Source organism: Molothrus ater, chromosome 3, assembly GCF_012460135.2.
Source record: "Molothrus ater isolate BHLD 08-10-18 breed brown headed cowbird chromosome 3, BPBGC_Mater_1.1, whole genome shotgun sequence".
NCBI classification, from domain to species: domain Eukaryota; kingdom Metazoa; phylum Chordata; class Aves; order Passeriformes; family Icteridae; genus Molothrus; species Molothrus ater.
In genome coordinates, this window is record NC_050480.2 from 4,292,910 (window position 1) to 4,313,939 (window position 21,030).

At 42.4% G+C, this 21,030-nt stretch overlaps 1 protein-coding gene across 2 annotated transcripts in view; it reads right to left on the reverse strand.

Moving 5' to 3' along the window:
* Positions 1-21,030, reverse strand: part of EML6 (EMAP like 6) — a 93,654-nt gene that overhangs the window by 15,410 nt on the left and 57,214 nt on the right. The window contains exons 16-28 of one of the 2 annotated variants that reach the window (XM_036379447.2): positions 19,267-19,360; positions 16,461-16,561; positions 14,648-14,850; positions 13,351-13,462; positions 12,555-12,682; positions 11,117-11,258; positions 9,949-10,101; positions 9,570-9,701; positions 8,649-8,737; positions 7,861-8,037; positions 7,572-7,773; positions 7,263-7,389; positions 581-595 (exon numbers count right to left, since the gene is read on the reverse strand). In XM_036379447.2, coding sequence (XP_036235340.1) covers positions 581-595; positions 7,263-7,389; positions 7,572-7,773; positions 7,861-8,037; positions 8,649-8,737; positions 9,570-9,701; positions 9,949-10,101; positions 11,117-11,258; positions 12,555-12,682; positions 13,351-13,462; positions 14,648-14,850; positions 16,461-16,561; positions 19,267-19,360 — 1,675 coding nt within the window. The remainder of the gene's footprint in view (positions 1-580; positions 596-7,262; positions 7,390-7,571; positions 7,774-7,860; positions 8,038-8,648; positions 8,738-9,569; positions 9,702-9,948; positions 10,102-11,116; positions 11,259-12,554; positions 12,683-13,350; positions 13,463-14,647; positions 14,851-16,460; positions 16,562-19,266; positions 19,361-21,030) is intronic. The other variant, XM_036379448.2, reaches the window with a different exon arrangement.

Below are 21,030 nucleotides of genomic sequence, written 5' to 3' on the forward strand. Positions count from 1 at the left end.
CCAGATTTATGAGGGCCTCTGAACTGGCATTTAGGAAAAGAATTGTTTTCTTGCATGCTTTTTTCTGTTTTAGTGTTATTTCAAACTGGATCATTTCTACATTTCTTTACCTAGGAATATCAAAGTTTATGACAAGAGCAAGCCAAAATACTTCATGAAAGCAAGAGAACACTACCACTGTGACATGCTTGATAGTCACCAGATTGTAAGCATGAGGCTTAACTTGGAAACACACACAGAGATACTTTTATAGCTACCTGCTCACAGCACACACAAACACAGATGTTGTGTGCATTCATATATACACAGCCATGTATATATACACACACGGGTGCATTCACTGCCTCATCACCACCTCAATAAAACAAATGGAAAGCAGCCATCAGAAACATTGTAAGAAATAATTTCACTTTTAACAAGCCTGTGACTACATCTAGTTTGTTTTGACACAGAAGATGGCACTGCCAAGACAAGAAATCTGCACTGTAGCAAATGACACCCTTTGCCCTGCTGGGCCTGTGCAACCTGCATGGCACATTGCAGCAATGCAGGCCTCAGCTGGGCTCCCAGCAGTACTTACTTGACAATTCCCTGCCTCCAAAGGAAAGCAAGTTAAAACATAACACAAGCATTAATGGTTTCTTTGCAGCAATTGAAAACAAACGTGCTTAGATCATGTTATGGCACAGAGGAGCTCCAGGAAAGAGAGGACACAGTCAGGTAAGAGGGTTTCAGTTCTTTGGGCACTGTGAATACAGCAGAGAAGGTTTCTGTTACTCGTGGCAATCTCGAGGATGATCTCCCATGAGGACACACAGCTGTCAGTCAGGGATAGAATCCAGATCCAAACTGACAAAACCTCAGCACCACCTTCATGCAGAAATGTGAAAATTGTGAGTGAACATTCCTTCCAGCCATAGGGTGGGGAGAAGCCCAGTTCAGGGGAGGGGTGAACAGGCAGCACCAGGATGGAGAACAGCAGATGGACACAACAAGGGCTGGGCTGGGGGGAAGAGGGAATGAGGTTTTGTAAGAGTGGAGCACCTTGAGGGAGGAAAAGATGTGATCTTAGAGAGCAGGGCCAAACTATGAGGAGAAAAAGATAGATCTGTTGAGATGGAAAAAAAAGGTCAAAAGACAAGGCAGATCAAAAACTGTAATGATAAATTCTTTGGGAAGGGGATAGAACCAGCTCCTGTTTCCAGGTCACAGGACAGAATTGCTGTCTGGTTGGAGATGCTGACTGCAGTGAGAATAAACTGGGGAGAACACAAACATTCTGCTCCAAGGCCAACAGGAACAGCATGGGAACTCCAGAAACTGCATCATGGGAAAGGGACCAACAAGGTCTGGGGCAGGGACAGACGGACAGGAGCGTCCTGCACCAAGAAGGTGACAGGCTGAGCCAGCAGCAATGGGTGGGGAAAAGCTTCAGGCCCAAAAGGGACAAAAGGGAGACAGACATGGATTTACATGGCTGCAAACTGGAGAGGAACACACTTGGATCTACACCAACATGAGCAGGGCTGCTCCTGAGAAGAGAAAGCAAGGTTCAAGGAGAGGAAAGGGTGGTAAGGGCTGTATTGGGCAACAGAACAAAAATCCAAGGTTTGAAAACTATACTGTTCATTTCAGAAAAAAATGCAAAAGCAGCTTTTAACTGTACCCTTCACCAGTGACAGGAGGGGACTCCCAAGCGCCCCCAAACTGCTGCAAAACTCCTCAAGCTGTTTTTAATCCCTTCCCAGAAAAGGGATTAAAAGATTTTGTAAATTCTAAACGCTTGGATTTTCCCATCCCAACATACACAGGAGTTTTCCATACAACTTTTCCTGCTGTTACTTTTTTTTAACGTTTTGTAGCTATCATAAGACAACAAAAAGAACAGGATTCAACATGAAAATACCATACTTTCAAACACAGCAGATCAAAGCAAAGCTCAAACAAAACTGGAGAGAAACATCAGTGGTAATTTGTGTTTTTAAAGGACTGAAAAAGCCTTACATAGTTACAATATTTATAACTTCACATGCATGCTGATGCACTCTTTAAAATAAAAAAAAAAAAATCAAAAAACTCAAAAAGAATCACAAAGTACTGCAGGACATATGGTGGGGCCAGCTGCTGTCACAGCCTGTCAGGGCAGCTGGTCACTGCAGTCCCAGGTCATTCCAGCCCAGTGCCCAGTGAAACCAGCACCACAGCAATCAGTAAGGAGGGCAAGCACCGGGATTAAACCTGAGGGACTTTGTTCTGAGCACCTTGGGAACAGCTCCTGTACCTCAGACTGGCCCTGCTGTCCCTCACACACTGAGGGAACAGAGCCTTTTCCATTTGTTTTGTTATTCCCTGCCTAAGCTCCAGCATGTTTTTGAAGCTGTGTTGTGTAAATACAAACACTGAACCAATCACACACAGCAGATTCTCCCTCTGCATGACAGAACATGAGAAACGTGGCTTTTCCATCAGCCCTGGAGTACCTCCTGCACAACATTCCTGGGGAAAGCTGAGTATTTCACATCATCCTCAGTGCAGAGAGCCCTCAGGCTCAGAGAGAGAGGTGTTGGGAAATTGTGGCAACGCTGGCATCCCTCAGTTCCACTCCCCCAGGTGTCACACAAACAGAGCAGACCTTTGAGCCAGCTCTGTGCTGACCTGTGGGAGCAGTGGGATTGACTCTGAGTTCAGCTGCTTGGCAGGGACTGACAAATACCAGTCACAATGTGTACAAGCCTTGGGGATGAAACCAGCAGGCTGTCAAATGCATTCAGGGTGCATTAACTTGACATAATGCTGTTGAGAAAGTAAAAGTGAATATTCCAAATGATGCTCCTCATTCTCAGAGAGGGGCTATCTGCTGGAATAAGCCCAAAGTTATTTTCTCCACCCTAAAGATGTATTTTTTCAGACACATATTGAATAGTCCCCACCTACACATAAATACAACACAGATTCACACTCAGAGCTGTTGCACTGCACCCACAGACATGTGTGTGTGTAAAGGTGCAGGAACCAAGGCTGCAGCCATATATTGAATAATTCATGGGGCAAAGGCTTGTGGGGGCTATTTGGGAAGCTTATATAAGTTAGCTCATGTTGTTTTAAAGAAATCAATAATTGAAAGTAACATTTGAAGAGAGAAAATTCAACTTCTTTAACTTTTCACCTTTATCAGGACATATGATTACACCACAAAGGCAAACACCACAACAGAGACCAGGCTCTGAGGTGGGTAATTCATGGGGAGTGAGACAAGCCAGGATGCCGAGAAAACGGAAAACCGGACAAACATGCTAACGCTGCTTCTTGTTTTCTACACATTCCACCTGCTTTGGAGGAGTTCCCATCACCAGGTACATGTGGAGTCATGCAAACTGAGCTAAGGGAGAGCTGCAGATGCAGGGGGTGTGTTAGGGGTTAGTAGGAGGCCAAATGCAACCAGGCCTTTGCCTTTGAGATTAGTAACATAAACACAATCATCAGCAAGCTCGTGTTACTTCTCATGGTATCAATTCTTGGTTTAAACGGTCCCAGCCCTTTTGTGAAACAGCACAATTCTTCTGTGGCACACAGCAGAGCTTACAATTGTCCTGGATTGTCTGGGACAGTCCCAGCAGTGGCCAGGGGGTCCCGAGGAGCGGGAGCCCCGTGCTGGGAGCTCCCCCTCTGCCAGACGGCTCCTGCTGCCCCTCTCCAGGGCACCCTGCTCCTGACCCCGGGCATGGCAAGGGGTGCCAGCCACAGGGACACACAGGGACACAAGGGGGGTGGGGAGGACAGGAGGGAACACACGGAAAGGGGGAAGAAGAAAACAACGGGGTCGGGGAGAGGAGAGAGAAACAACAATCAATTAATGATCTTAACCAAACGCACCAATGCAACTGCAAGACATTTTAAAACTGTGCCTCAGCAACAGCTCTCCTGTCACTTTGCCATCCTAAAGCTGTAGCTGCTGATGGAGACAGGAAATGTTAGATCCCCTCAAAAATACCAGGACATGACTTGATTCAAATCCTGCAAGTAAAATCTATCATGCAACCTCTACACTCCTCCAAGATATTTGCAGAATCGTGATTGTTTTATTTACATTTGAGTTAGGAAAAATAAATTTCATAAAGGGCTCTCATTTTCTTTCCTAAGGGAAAATGTTATTATTCCTCCTAAGTTTGTACTAATCACTGTTCAGTTCAGCTCCCAACCCTACACTTGCAATCTTCTCAGGAGTCCCATCACTGCTCCTGAGATCAAACTCCTCCTGAATTGAACAATGAATTGTTATTTCTAGAGAAATGATGTACCTGAAGGTTTTCAGATTCACCACTTTCTATAAGAGATGCACAGAGTCCCCTGCAAGTTTATTCCAGCAAACAGAAGGATTAAACAGATGGACGTGTCTCATTGGTGCTACACAGCACCTTTGGAACGTGTTTGATTTCATAAGCTGGAATGCAACTTCAGCAACAGTTTACCCTCTGAATATGACTATTAACAGAAAAAAAAAAACCCCAGAGAGCTCCAAGTCATTGCCCCCAAGGAGCAGCTCACAGAAGCAGCCCCAGCTATTCCTACTTCTTGCTTAAACCAGAAACTTGCTTTTTCTCTTTTTTTCCCCCCTTTCCTTAATTTAAATTGCTTAATTATGAGTTTCTTCTCACTACACCTTCATAATTTTTCCTTTCTCAAAGCCACAACGAAAATAGAGCAAGGGGGACACTCCAAGACCCTCACTAGATGTTGCAGTGAAGTGGGCCAGCAGTTTTCCAGGCCTTGGGATTTACTCACAGTTCCTGTTCTAAGCAGCCTCCCAGCTTGTCCCACAGTTTTGAACACGTGGGCAGTGAGTGACAGTAAGTTACCAATGCCAGAATAGTGCACAATCCCGGGGGTCTTCAGACAGACACATGGCACAATCACAAAGGGAAAGATCTGGAATATTTCCCCCAGAAAAACCTCCTCCTCAAAAGCTTACCAGGTTTCCCCACACACCTGCCTGAAAGAGAATGGAACACATCCTCTGGGTTCCCTTCTTCAAACCTGGAGGGGCTGGGAGAGCTCCTCCAGCTGTGCCTTTGGCAGAAAACCTAAACCTTTGGGAGCTGCCTCCAATATTCCTTGCTGCCTCTTCACCCAGCCCTGTGCACAGAGATTTCAAGGCTCCCCAGCCTCAAGGCCTGACTTGGTCTTAGATTTCCCTGGACATTTAGGATTTCTCTAAAAACAAACTTTCCATTTCACCTGGATTGACCAACTCCCACTTCAGACCCTTGCAGGTGCAAAGAAAAGTCAGGCCAGGGATTTCAGAAGTTTGTCATGGGCAGACAAACCCTTTTCCAGCTGCTGCATTCTCTTGTGCTCTCAGAAAAGATGGAATTGGACACAGCTACAAAGCTTCCCTCATATCTCATACATCTCCTGAGAGAAGTCAGCTTTAGCCTGAGGCACTCCCAGCTGGGGGTGCCAAGGTTCTGCAGGAATTGTGCCCTTATTGTCCCCCTGGGAGCAGGAATTGCAGTCTTGCAGTAACCAACACACAGATCCTGTCTCACTGCACTCAAACCCCAGCACCCTTCACAGCTTATGGCCCTATCCAACCACTACAGCCTCAGAAAGCAGTTTGGATGACATTTTGCCATAAAGTTGCCACTTCTGATTGTTTCACTATTTCTATTAATCCCTTGAAGACAGGAAAGGGAATTGATCTTTGCTTAACAAGTGACATATGAAAATGACAAGATTTTTTATCAGATTGATCAAAACAGCAAATTCCAAATACCAAAGGTGTGATTGTACTGAAGCATCTGTAATTTAAGAAGGAGATAAAAATGTGTACAAGAGCTGTGACTTTCAAGCAGAAAAGATGGGAAGGACAGTGACAAGGGTTTATTTTTAAGCTAGATTAAAACAAAGTACAAAACTGTTGATAACACCAAGCATCACCACAGCAGAATAAAACAGCTGGACAGTACAAGTGTTTCTGGTACAAAACATCTGTACCAATGCCACTTATTATTCCTGTAACATTTTAGCAATTCAGCCAAAATAAAATAACAATTTTCCTTTTTTAAACTCAATTTGCAAACGTTTATGTTTACCAGATGATACACTATGCCTTTTTGTAGAAAGCTGGAGGAACAAATTCTTTATTTGAGGAAAAGAGAGATTCTTAAAAGAAATGGAAAAAGAGAAGGTTATGGTCCAACATTTCATTGTAAAGATCACTGATCCTCCTCCTGCATGGAATTGTTAAAACATTGTGATGAAAAAAAATGGGTGCAACCTTGTTCTTCTTATTGTTCATACCCCACATTTCACACCCAATTCTCCTGTTTTGCATATTTACTGAGCAAAAATGATTAATTACTTTCTGTTCAAGATGTTCAGCACTGCAGTCTTTGAGAGCTTTAAAGACAAACTTATTTTTCCAAGGCCTACATGAGATTGGGAAGTATTATTAACTCCATTTTGTCTCTTGCAATAACAGAACTGGGCTGAAATTCTTTCTGTGGGTTAACCCGCAGCAGTCCTTGGTGTCAGTGCCCAGAGGGGGGCAAGAGCAGGGAAACTCCTGATGAAAGAATGATCATTTCTAAGAAAATGCTCTATCAAAAGAGACAAAATGGATTCCCAGCTGAGTCACCAGCTGGATTCACAGGTAGGGATTTACTGCTCCAGGTTTTGAGGGGGAATTATTTACTGGTTATAGATGCTCCTGTTCTGTCCCCATCAGATTTTAGCACCCCCTCCTTTAGGTCTGTGTTTCACTGGACTCACCCTCTGTTCTTAGCTCCTACCTCTTTTCTTTGCTCTCCTCTCCAACACTGTTCCCCTTCCAGATAATTTTTTTTAGAATATTTCAGCCTAAGGCCAGTGTGTGCCATGGGAAATTCCAGCTTTAACAGTGACAACCTGACACAATTACTGAAGTAACTGAAAATCTTGTAATAAAAGCACCACCCAAAGCCTTAACCACAAAATATTTACAAGCTTACCACTACCACAAGTGCTCTGCTGCAGACACACACACTGCTTAGGAGAGAATATAAATGCTCATGTGAATGGCAAAAGAGAACAACACTCAGAGATGTGTCATACACATGTATTTTTCTCCTTCACATTAACATGTTGTACTGTGTGAACACCATTTTAAATGTCATCTGGTGAATTTTAAAATTCCTGTCTTATTTCTAAGGACTAACTTTAGTTGAATGAAAAGAGATCTGCAAAAGGGCACACATGGAAGCAAAAGCCTTTGTGGGACATACCTCTCTTCCACTGAAACCTCCTTCAGCTGCTGATGGGGCTTTGTGCCTTCCATTTCTCGGATGCTCACTGCATAGATCTTAGTGGTGTAGTCAATTGCTTTTTCTCTTGCAACATCACTGTCATAACCTTAGAAAAATAAAACATAGAATAAAACAAACTACCATAGTGGGACAGGAGAGAACAAGAAGATCTGCAACAATGAAAGGAAGAAAACAAAACCTACCAAGCTCTCCTCACACTGACATTTAGCAAGTTAACTGCCTGTGTGAATCTCTGGTTGGGGCAAGGAAGAATTAAATCCTCTTTACCTCCATCTTCTTCTGCATCTGTGTCTGATTCTTCACTGTCCACCAGCTTGCTCTCCTGGATGCCCAGGAACTCCCTGGTCCAGATCATGAGGGCGGTGTCGGCGCCGCCCACGGTGAGGAGCACGGAGTCGTTGTGCAGCCACTGCACGTTGGTCACCTGGGCACTGTGCCCCACGTACTTCTTGAACCTGGCATGCTGGCCCTGCAGCACACAACATCCCCACTGGCACCCAGCAACCCTTCCTTCCTTCCTTTCCTCTCCCATCACTGCCATCCACACATTTCTTACCTTCACTGGGTAGGAAAAGAGCTTCACAAACCCAAAATCATCTCCCGTGGCCAGGAGGGTCCTGTCCTTCGTGAGACTGGCGGCGTTGACAACGGTGACATCGCTGTGCATGGGCCAGATTCCCTCACAGGTGGGACCAAGCACACATGTCCACGTGTCCCATTCAATCTTCTCTATCTGCAAGCAAAATTCCCCCAGAGAAGGCTGCTAACTTTAAACACACCAAATCCACACTCATTTCATGTGTATCATTTTCTATGTTTGACATTTTTTATTTTAATACTTTGAGTTCTTAAGGAACTGTGCTGTTCCACTTGTTAACACAAATTAATTTTGATGTATCTTCATCAAAAGCTTAACACTTTAAACATTCCCATTTTTCCAAGCAGAGCATGATTTGGATACAAATCTCCCTGAAGGTTTTCTGAGGTGCTAAACATTGGCAATTTGGTAGTCATGTAGAATTACATGTCACAAAGAATCAGCTCAATGAAAAGCCAGGTCCTGCTGTTTGAAAGTGGTTTATTGCCCATATGCAAAACCAGGTGGCTTTGGGAAGGGGATTATGGCAAATGGCTGCTAATAAATAAACAAGAATAAATTTAGAGATACAAGCAGAAATCTACACATTCTGCCATTTACAAATGCTAGGAAAGACACTGTGGAATTATTAAGTAATTATAATTCTAACCATTGTAAATAAAGCATTATAAAAAAAAATACACCATTTGAAGACAATTCTTTAAATTAATTTTCACAGTTAAAATAATTCAGCCCAGAATTCATACCTCAGCAATTCTTATAATATGTCTTTTCCCCCTTGGTGCTTCAAAAAATAGTTGTTCTTTGGCACCAGAATTGACTTGCAATAACTTTCCTGGATACAAAAGGAGAGTTTGTTATGAATCTTAATAATTATTGTGACTACTAAGAACTGTATTTTGATTGAGTGAAGAGATTTCTGGGGGTAAATTAAGAAATTATCCTCTAAGAGAGTGATTCATCGCCAAAGTAACACAGATGCTTAAAATCACTCTAGTAAGGGTCCTATACTCTGATTCAATGCAAAAGCAATATTTTAAATACCATCCAATATCCTTAAGAAGTTGCTGTTGCACAGCAAATCAGTTTCTGCTGATAGGGAACATTTTGCTTGTATTTCACCATCACACTAATGGAAGTAAAAAATAAATGCATTTGCTATTAATTTTCCTAATACTTTTACGAGGCAGCTTTGCCAAAAGTGGAACCTTTGCCAGCTCCCATCCCTTCTGCACTGCTACACTGGCAGAGCCAGCTCCAGTCTCAGCTGTCCTGGGATGGGAAGTTTGCTGTGCCCATGGAGATGCTGTGCTTGCTGCCACTGGCTCACACCACGTTTTGGGGCTGGCCAAGAGCAGGGACAGAGCTCAGGCACACAGGGGGTCCCACACAGATCACAGCTGCTCTGGGAAGGCTCACTGGCATGAGCTCATTATGGTTAATTAGCTGGGACCATCAAGCTCTAGCTTCTTGCAGGGATTGCCATGCAGAGCTCAGCAAGGAAAGGAAATTGGATACCAACAAATGTAATTGCACTGGATCCATGCAGTGCTCCATGGGGAAAAAGCATTTGCATCAGTGGTTGATCTCGATAACTGGAGGGGAACAATTTCCTGATATTCCATTTTATGGGCATTGCCAGTCTGTATCTCTGGCCAACACTTTACCTCTGGAGTCCCAGTCGATGTGGGTGATGTAGCTGGAGGCACCTTTGCAAATGCCAACCCTCTTGCTGGTAAGGACATTGTAAATATCCACAAAGTTATCGTGGGAAGCCACAGCCAGGTACTTCCCTGATTCTGCAAGGAGGAGACACCCAGGTTATTAAAGGGTAAATTTAACTGATACTGGTGTGGTTTTCCCCACTGCAGTCAATTCAGCAGGCAGGGCTGGGCCTGTTCTAGTGCAGCCACACGGAATTGTGAAGTATTTAATGCATGGAGCACACACAAAGCCAATCTTCCTTTGGGACATTCAACCTTGCCTAGACAAGAGAAACCAACTGCAAAACAAACACTCCTCTTCCACCTTATCATGCGGTTGTACCTCGTGAAAACTTTATATCCGAGATCATCTCCTTCCTGTGGTGGAAAGAGACCATGTCCTCCACAGTGTCGGCGTTCACCACCAGGAAGCTGCCGTCGTTCAGCCCGACCGCCAGGGCTTTCCCGTCCGGAGAAAAGGCGCAGCAGCGCCCGCCTGAGGAGGCACATGGAAATGAGCCTGTCATAAAAGCTGGGGCTGAGAAAACCATCGGTGAACTGCAACTGAAAGGTTTCTACATCAACTATGTGATTTTAAAACGGATTTTTTATCTCTTGAAAAAGATATGTTACAGAGGGGTATGATGGACGCTTCGTTACAGGGTTGAGGACGATGGTTTAATCCCTTTTGAAACAGGTTTATTGCAAATACCACCTTCCAGCCACATCCTAAACACACCAATGACAGAAATAAAACAAAAAAATCCACCCAGAACACATACAGAAAGGAAATCCGGATGGAAAATTCAAAGATTCATTAAGGGCAGTGTACCTCTTCCTCAGCATTATTCCTGACACACTCTCCTACAGCTACCCTCATCCATCCCCAAGTTCACCCCTCCAAAATATTTAACTCTGTTTTCCCCCAGCCAGTTAAGGGTTCATGTGCTCCAGATTTGTCACTGAAAATGAACAATTTAAAATTTCCAGAGAGATATCAATGAATTAATAAAATAAGAGTGATTTTGAGAAGGCAGTATTTCAATATAGCTTATCTAATTTTATACAGAGGAGAGGGCAGGAAAAGTGTTAATTTTAGAGAAGTTGGTTTAACAGGTAAAGCTCATATTGACAGCAAAAGATGACTGTGCTCAAAATGCAGGAAATTGTACTCTTGTCTTTATAAGGAAATTTATAATGTCAGCTACATACTGGCCTTAAGTATTCCTAGGCAGGAAAGTGATTCTGAGGTCAACTCATTCCCCTTGAAACTGGGGGAAAAGAGACTGAAGTTCATTTTATTATTATTCATTACAATAGATTAGAGTCCCTTTTTCTTCCTTCCCTTTGCACTGACTTGACACATGCCAAAGCCAATTTATTTCCTGTGCTCCCAATTTCTTAACGACCGTGTCCTTTGCCTAGCCAATTAATTAAAGTGCCCCAGAGGCAGAGAGGGAGCTGCTCCAGGAGCAGGGGATCCCTGGATCCCCAGGCCAAGGCAGAGTTACCTTTTTTGAGTTTCCTGACTGCCAGCATGCGGTGCTGTGCCGAGAGCTCCCAGATTCTCAGCGTTTTGTCGTCGCTCACCGTGGCGCACACGGGCAGGAGAGGATGAGCTGCCAGGCCCCACACTTCCCCTTCCATGTGGCCCTGCAGGAAAGCATTCCACACAAGAGGAAATAATGCCTGTGGGGCTGGGTAATAGCTTCTAAACTTGCCCTGCCTCATTTTGCAAGTCCCAGGCAGTAAAGCTGTGGGGGTACCAGTTGTTGGTTTCTCTGGGTCTGCATTGAAGGCACTTGAGATGGTAGCTCATGTTCAGACTCAGGTGTTTATTGTTTCTTCTCAGTAAAACAACATTTCTTATCTCACTGCTGTGAGTTGGGCAGCTTTTCATTAGAAGGCACAAAGTGGCCAAAAATCTCTTGTTCCAAGGCCTTTTAAGATCGAACCATCCAATTAAGAACTGACACTTGGATTATTTCCCTTTTAACCCAATGACTGATCCCACAGAGCTGCAATGGGGACTTTTCTGCCCAATTACAAAATGCCACCCAAACCCATGGAGAAGGAGGAAGAAGAAACCCAGGACTGACACCCTGTGCCCTCCATCTTGCTTCCATCCACAACATACTAAAAATCCCAAAACCTCAATTTCTCACCAAGTGATTCACCTACACTGCTCTCTATAATCTATTTCACACCTTAGTGGATTCTGGTCTATTCTAGAGTTTAGGAAACTTTCTCCACGAGTGAGGGTCACAGTCAGTGCTCCCCTGGGGGTCAGGGCACCCCAGAGCAGACAGAGAAATATTCCCAGTGCCCTGGGTTTCCACATAAAGCCTTCACCATCTCCTCTCTCCAAAGCTTTCTGCATTCCAAAAGACCTGAACGTCTGCTCTGTCTCCCTGACCAATGTCTGAAACACTCTTCCATGTTCCCCTCCACTGTTACTGGCTGTAATTCCTGTTCTTCCAGTATTCTCCTTTCCAAACTTGAGTTTAATAGGGAAAAGTTACGCCCCAAACTGGACTTTATCCTGAAATCCTAATATTGGCTAATCCTCAAAGTTTATGTCCTTTTTTAGATCCTTGTTTGCCCAAAAGACACATAATATTTTGTTTTAATCTTGCCTCATATTCTCAGTTTTCCAAGCTGTTAATCACTCTTCCTGCTTTTTTCCAGCTTTCCTTCAGCTTGCATACAGTTTGCTGGCACTGCATATCAAGGTTAAATAATTTCTTACTGCTCTCAATCTGCATTAGTGAATGAGTTCAATGTTTTATAAAACACAACCTCACACATCTTGGATATGCAGTCATGCAGGCAAGACAAATTTGAAGGATTACTTCATGTGATCAAAATTTACTGAAAAAAGAGTACCAAAGAACCAGCATTTTTGTAAAAATACAGGAAATGGTTTGCTATGGGAGATCCATACAGTACCTGAACAAGCAGAGTCATAGGCCCACTTTTATCAATTTCAAGTATTTCTCCATTTTTAGTTCCTACCAGGATGTGCCCATGTCCCAGGCTGATGGCTCGGATGGAGGGGTTGTCTTCTAAAAGCAAACCTGAAGAATGCCAGATTTATTTTTTTTTTTTAAATTTCATACCCCTTGCAGTTTATATATAACTCAAATCTGTTCAAAACCATGAACATGAGATAAAACTGCCTGATCAAAGTGCCAGATAATCCATGGATCCCTTAGTACTGCAGAGAGGGGGTTTGTCTGTACAGTGGCAGTACAATGACTGATATTTCACTGCTTTAACAGTGACAAGGTCTGAGGGGCTCAGGAGTCCCAGCACCCCAGACCAATGCTGTGATTACATATGAATATCCCTTTCCACACTGAGGCCTGGGGTATTTAAAGGTCTTTCCACATCACAGGGCCTCTGCTCTCACCACAGGGAATGTGGCCAGCCAAGGAAACTGGACTGACTTTGGAACTGCCAAACTCAAGGCTGGGCACATTTCTCCTTAAAATCATTTCACCAATGAAAACAAAGCTCAATGTCATGAAATAGAGGAGGGACTAGCAGAACAAACTATAAATGACAAGGAATGCAATAAATACATCTTCTGTGGATCAAACCAGAATGTTCCAGCACAGAGTAAACAGCGTGTTCCTGTTCCCTTTGGCTTCTGGTGGATGTGACACCCAGTCCCTCCCCTTTCCCTGCCATTTCCCACCCTCCATGCACACAGTCCTTACTGAAACACACTGAAAGCCAATACCTTTAGAACTAGCAGAGAGTGCTGCTCTTTTGATAGCATATGTCTTCAGACATCTCTCAAACATATCATCCCAAAGGGCCACAATTCCATCTTTTCCACCCGTCACAAAGCCCTGCGCAGCCACAGGAGGAGAGCACACACAAATGTCAGCACTCATGGGAGAGATTCAAAAGGACATGTCCAAAGGCACAATAAAGTCTCCCCTGCTTTTTATTCATGTGTCAAACTAAAAATACTGGAGTCTGTACCTATGAGGGAAAAATTCAAGTGGACAAGATGTGGAGTTGCTTTTCTAGGGTTATAATGATTTGCAACCATATGGAGCACACAGTGCTGTAAACAGGAATGCTGGACCAGGACATTTGCCTGCATGTGGGAACAGGGGATGGAAAAATGTGATTTACCCTTAGAAGAGGCAGTAGCTGGCAGTAACAGCTTCTCAAGTTATTCCAAATTCAATTGATTTAACAGATGCTTCAGCCCAAGTTCTAATAATGCATCAGGGACCAATTCTCTCATTAATTCCCTAGGTAGATTATCTGGGCCAAGTGAATGCAGAAGAGCATAAATAACTAACCAACAAAAATCTAAGTGAAGAGGATGTTCAGTGCCAGGATCAAACAGAAAAATTGATAGGAAAGCTGGCAACAATCAATTAGGGCCAGAAAGGATTGAGCCACAGGGATCTTAATTGACCTTGATATATAAAAATGTTAATAGCTAACATTCTTCTCATCCTTTACTTCTAGAGTTGAAAACATAACCTCAAAAGGGATATTCCATTATCAACATTATCTTCAAATTGCCAGGGGCAAAACTTTGTCCTTAGCTCATTTGTGTGATGCAAATATTTTGCCATAATTTTTTTCATAGATGTATTGATGCAACTGAAAGAGAATTTGTTTTCTGGAATACCTAACTCAAAACCCAAAACCTTTGGATACCTGAAGTCTTGACTAAGACACAATAATAATATTAAAAGATCATGTTTCATATTTTGGAAACTGGTAATGCATGAATATTTTTGGATCAGCTTGAAGAGGCAATGAATGTTACCCATTACTCTCCTGTGGTTTACACAAACATGAAAACCACACTCCTGAGCAGAGTGAGAAATAAGTTCTGAATTTTCAGAGGTCAGAAAGCTGCTGGTCAGGTACCAGCACATGGAACAGGGTGCTTACAAATCCAGGTCTATCAAATAACAGCACTCATTCCTGTTGGCTTTGTTTAACCGCAAACACCTCTAAAATCCATCGGTACAACAAAAGTCAACGTGGAGGAAGGTGACAGATACCTTGTCCAGTGCATGCATGGCAAACACAGGTCCATCATGGGCCTTCACTGTCCTCAGCAGCAGGGTCTCCTTCCAGATGTAGATGTCCCCAGTGGCAGCCCCAGAGAACACCAGCTCCTCCCCGCGCCCGTACGAGACGCTCATCATGGTCTCCAGCTTCCCCGCGCTCCCAAACGTGCCCCGCTTGGAGGTGAAGCCTCCACCTGCAACAGCAGCACAGGCCTTGCTCTGCTTGGGCTGGAAAGGACAAATGTTTGACCCCAACATCTCCTGGGGCTTCCTAATAATGGAAATGCAGAAGCAGCACACAAGGGAAAAGCACAAAGAAAGTGAACCCAGCAATGACAGCTCTGGAGCAGATCAGCCTCAGGTTTGCAGACTGTCCTCCCAAGCCAGAGAGAAATTTGGTGAGGAACTGTGCAAAACCAACTACTGCAATGTCTGGTGTAGCTATGATATTTTCTGAAAAATCCTTTCTTAGGATTTTTTTCTCCTGAGAAGCTGAGAGGCCTCAGGAACAAACTGTAAGCAATGGTTATCTGCTGCTGTGGAATGCAACAGGTGCATCTGGGATTGGTCTCATGGGGTTGTTTCTAATTCATGGCCAATCACAGTCAGCTGGCTCAGACTCTTGGTCTGAGACACAAACCTTTGGTATCATTCTTTCTTTTTCTATTCTTAGCCAGCCTTCTGCTGAAATCCTTTCTTCTATTCTTTTAGTATAGTTTTAATATAATATATATAATGAAATAATAAATCAGCCTTCTGAAGCATGAGTCAGATCCTCGTCTCTTCCCTCATCCCCAGCCCCTGTGAACACGGTCACAGCCTGGCAGGATGGTTTTTGCCCACAGCAGCTTCTGCCATGCTGCTTCTCTGTAGAGGTGACCACAAGCAGAAGATTGGTTTAGCTGTCCCCTGGCATCCTGAGCTTTTGGCAGCAGTTGGCAGAATAAATGGCAGGGTTTGCTCCTCCAAATCACCACAGCCTTGCTTTGGGTCAGAAAGCAGAAGCAGCAATAAGGTCATAAATCAATGCTTAGACAAAAATACGCATAAAATTACAAAATATGATTTGTACAGGTGGCCTTGTGTCAAGGCACTGTGGGCTTCACAGCTGACACCACACTAACTCCCCACTCCATTGAGCAAATCTGAATTAAAAATCACCATTTTTATTGCAAAGAGACTGTTCTTGGAGTAAGATGCTGCTTAATACACATTCCCACCATGGAATTTGGCAAACAGCAATGCAAGTCTACGTAATCACTGCAAAAATAACCTAAAGACTAAAAAAAAGCAGAAAAAGTAATTATTTATCTGAGAGCACCTGAACCACTTGAATGCTTAAACTATGCTATGAAGTGTAGGAAGCTCTTAAAGTGACCTAATTTTGAGTTGTTCTGAGTACTTGTGTAATGTGTACACAATTAAAAAGTCATGAAGAGCAAAAAATCCAGTCCTGAATAAAAAATGTCCTCAATCAGAACCTGATTTTCTGGGAGCCAAGGATGCTTGTTTAGGAGAATGCCTTAATATTATGATTAGAATTTAAACACAATTAACTGAAAATTCTTTCCAAGAAGGAAGGAATATTGTGACATTTGCTGACTCAGAGGTGGGTTTTAACCCCTTTAATATTTTGGTAACTGGCAAAGTTAGTTAAAACTTTAAAAAGTTAAAACTTAAAGTTAGTCAAAAGTTAAAAGCTTAATGAATAAAACAAATTCTTAAACTGGGAATAGGGTGTTCTTGTATTAAAAATGTCCACAAATTCCCATGTTAATCAAATATAAAATATTCAATACAGTACCTGTTTGCTGCCAAAATTTGATGTGCTTCATCCCAACTGTGACTAGTCTGTCCACATGATGTGGATTACACTTCACTACAAATATTTTATCTTTATGGCCCCTGCAATAGAAGTAGATCTTTTAAAAGCTTGGCAAGAATGACTTAAGATTTCAAACTAATTAAATCATTGATATAAATCATTTCCCCATATAACAAAAAGTAGAGAGCCATATTTCTAATCTGCAAGGGCTTTGTTTTGGGATTTTGCCTCATGGAGCTGGCAGGAAGAATTTTGAGCACACACCATGTGGGGACTACAGAAATGTGGGGAATAAAGATCCTCTCCCACTGAATTTCAGTTCATTTAAATCATAACAAAGGAGCAGGCAATAAAGGTCAAGGCAATTAAGAGAAGACATAAAGGTCAAGATAAGTATTTAAATGGATGAGAACTCAATAAATATTAAAAGATACTCTGACAGGAAAAATGAGGAAGTGTTTAATCTGTGGGCTTCAAGATGGAAAATAAAATAATGAATTATAAAATTGTAGCAGTTCACTCAGCAGCACATTCACCTCCAGGTTTAGTTCTTGGGTAATTAAACTTATGCTTGTTGATGTATTTATGGGAATTTAAAAGCTTGGGTCTTATCAAAGGAAAAACTATTCCCAGGTGTAAAGCATTAATTAAATCCATGTCAGTATTTTATAAACCCCCCAAAGCAGGAAGTGTGAGCTTTTCATTATAATCTGCAGGTTTGTGCTAGGATTAAGTCACCTTTTTCCTGACAGGCTCAGCAGATCTAGAAAATCACATGGTTCTGAAACCCCTCTGGGTCAGTATTCCCTTTTAGTGGGAATGTCTGGATGCAAACCAGTCCTGGCCACCTTTGACATCTGCAGCACATCATCCTGCAGAGCAGAGGTGTTTGGTTCCTTGTGATCTTACTCAACAAGGATTTTAATGGAATTAGACAGGAGGTAGGAGAGCCAGGACAGGGAAACAAGCTGCATAATTTAGCTCTGAAACAATTAAAGCAAATAAATAAGAGTACTTAATGTTGCAACAAAAAAAAACCCCCAAAAACCTGAGAAGTCATGCTGAAATAAATCAGCCTAGAAAGATTAAGAAAAAAGAATATTCACAAAAAGTAAACATAAGTGCAGAATAGCCATAATGAGTGTCTGTATATGGTGAGTGGACACCCATTTTTGAGGTTTATATGGGTCCATATGATTGTAAGGAGATGTTATTTTATTCTTGTGTGCAAAGGCCATATGAGGGCTTTTGTCTCTCTCTCTGTCCTCCTGTGCTCACCAGAACAGGGGAGTTGCCTTTAGACACTGCAAAAATTTAAACAATGGCTTAAACGGGAAGGTTTTAGAAGATACATTCATTATATATGAATATATTCATTATATATATATATTCATTATTCATTATTCTATATATATGGATATATTCATTATATATATATTATACAATATACCCTGTATATTTTTAAGATAACAGATGAGCAATAATAGATGCATTGGGTACATGCAGCATTACATGGTGAAAAGAACCCGAGTGCTCCATGTTTTATCTGTCCTGGGAGCACCAGCACCAGGTAGTGACACAGCTTATCATGATCTTGTTTTTAAAAGCTTAAAGGTCAGTGTGGGAATATAGAAAGTATTTCTTTGCTTGCAAGTCAAGCACAATCTGTCTGGGGACAGCAGAACTGGGATTGCAAAGCCCAGGAAAATGTCACGTTTTACAACACAGCCAGGGCTGTTGCTAAGCAAAGCCTCCGGCACGGATTTTAGGCAGGATTTAAACCCTCAGTGCCTAATAAACTGGATGTCTGAGATGAAATTGTACAGCTAACAGACTGTGGTACACACACATGGAGTAAAACACTGATTTCTTCAGTAATGGTACACTAACACTAACAGAGACTGCTGCCACCAGAAAATCTCATTTCTTCTGCAACACGTCACCATATAGTAATTAAAGTAAATTACCTTTCACAGGCACTTTTTTACAGCCATACCAACAATTTCTACTGAGCAGTGCTACATTACATGCTTGCAGAGAGCACATGGAATTCTCTCCTTGCCTTTCTGGTACATGCATCCACCCTCACAGGAATTCTGCTCAGTCCTGGTGACCAGGGGCACACTTGCTTTGTCCAAGGCTGAGACAGAAACCAGGTTCTCAGACAGTTCAATTCTGCTACACTGAACAACTATTGTTGCAATCCAACAGTTGAGTATAAAACAGCTGAGACATGTCACTTTAAATTCTCTTCCCAATACTGGTCCCTTCAGGAAAGCACAAAGGACTCTTCACTGTCAGGTTAGTAGCTGAGCTTTCCATTGGCAATTGGAAGAGCAATGGCTCAGAAAAAGCTGGCTCAGAAGGAAGGCTGGATCAGCAGTGATTGAAATATATATATAGAATAGAGGGAACTCTTTTTCCTTTTAGAAAGTGATCTGGTTATTGATGGAACCCAGCACATCATGGAACACATAAAGGAAATGACACCTCTGGTGACTTCTGCCCTAAGCCAGGACACAAAACTGGAAGAAAATACAAACCACAGTGCCAATGTGGCTCTCCCAACAGCAAGGATAAGAACTCCTGACAGAAATAGTTCACATGATTTCCAAACACTGGGCTGTGCATCCCCAGGTTTTTTAATCTGGGTGTGTTGCTCTGAAACACCATCCTGCTTTCAGAGGGGAATTCTGCTTTATTTCTTTGTTCATAGGAAAAATGTGAATGAGGTTATTCAGAAAAAAAGTAATCAGAGGGGACTTTAAACTGTGGGTATCCTTACCTGGTTGTTGCCAGCTTTTCTCCCTTTTTCCAGTCCCAGAACACAATGGCATGGTTATCATCCAGCCCCACAGATGCCAAACATTTCCCATCAGCTGCACAGAAGCAATACTGAGTGTTAAAGGTGTTAAGGCTTTAGCTGAAAATGTAACAGGCAATGAACCAAAAATCACACTGCAAACTGAATTTCTAATGTGGTATTATAAATGAAGCAAAAACAAACCCCAAACTAATAGTTTGAGAAATTGGAGTTCAGATCTTTCCCCAAGGCAGACACAAAGCATTCCTATGTGAAAGTACAAGCAAAATAATGAGGATCAAACAAGGCAATGAAATTCAATTCATAAAGCTCAAGCACTCTAAATTCACGTTGCATTTTATTTGAAATATTTCTGATAGATAATGCTTCTTTTCTTTGCTTGAAATGGTGCAGAGATTTACCAGTGTACGAAATGTTCACAGGCAGGGTGATGAAACTATAAATATGATATAAAATTTTAAGGCTAAAAATAACTGCTGGCTATCTTCACTTTCACTGCAGGAAAGACACAGCAGGACTGATAATGAGAGAAAGGAAAGCCAGAAGAGAAAATCATCCATAATTCAACAGTACCCAGGCACTCTTGCCACATGTATAAAATAATGATAAACACAACCATCTCTAACAAAGTTTTAGAGACAAACTTCTGTGCTGACATTCTACAAAGTTTATAAAACTAAGCCATGATTATTGCAGCTAATGATAAGATAATTCATAGGGTGCAGGAGGAGCTGATCACCTGCCTGGCTTTTTTAGCTGCAGGGTAGAGACTGAACAAGATCAGTGATCTGGGAATGGGCTTCTCACAGAAATGAATGGTGTGAAGGACTCAGCTTGGGCATATTTGACTTCAAGAGGTAAAAGAGAGTCACTGGTATAAATTACTCCATCAGAATTACTGCAGAGTTCACAGGGCTGAGTAAGTTCTTACAGACTTTAATGACTGACCTTACTGGAAGCAAGTCAAGAAGGAGAAGGGGGATTTAAGAATCAGTAAGAAAGAAACAGGTCCAAGTGGAAGAAGCAGAATAAGGTAGGAAGAAATGAAGTTAAAATACAGGACAAGAAAACAAAATCGAGCTTATTTTAAAAATCCTCAAAAACCACAACAATTTAAACTTTATGCACTTGAAACAGGAGGTTTATGCACTAATATGGACTATACCCTCCAAACAATATCCCAAGGTATAAATGTTAAATTAGCCAGCAGAGGGCACAGCCAAACACTGCAGGAATGAAATGATCCTCTCAGAGTCACAGTGTCATGAGAAGGGCTGCACAGGAAGGACCCAGCTTTCAGAAATGGGCAGCAGCTTATGGTTTAGAGAGAGAACTGGAGGAAAAGAGTCAGCTGCTGCATCAACTACAGCCAGAAAAGGTTGGGAGCTCCAGGTTTCTATCTTTAAGCTCCAAATAGTGTGATCTGAACCTAATTTTGAAAGCTCTGTTGTTAGGACAATGCAAATGCCCTGCACAGGGCAGTGCAGGCCCCTGATCCTGCAGGGAGGTGCACATTTGGTGCAGACACACACAGGCTCAGTCTCTGTCCCTGTCCATGCCAAGAATCCCAGCTAAAGCCAGTTAGGAATGCAGTGTGTGCATTATTCTCAGGAGCAGGTCCTAAAGCAACACTGTAATGTTGAGTGGTTGCTACTTTTTAAAAGACATTCAGTATTTTTTTACAGATTTATGCCCACAGAATATTTGGCCAGTTTATTCTTTACA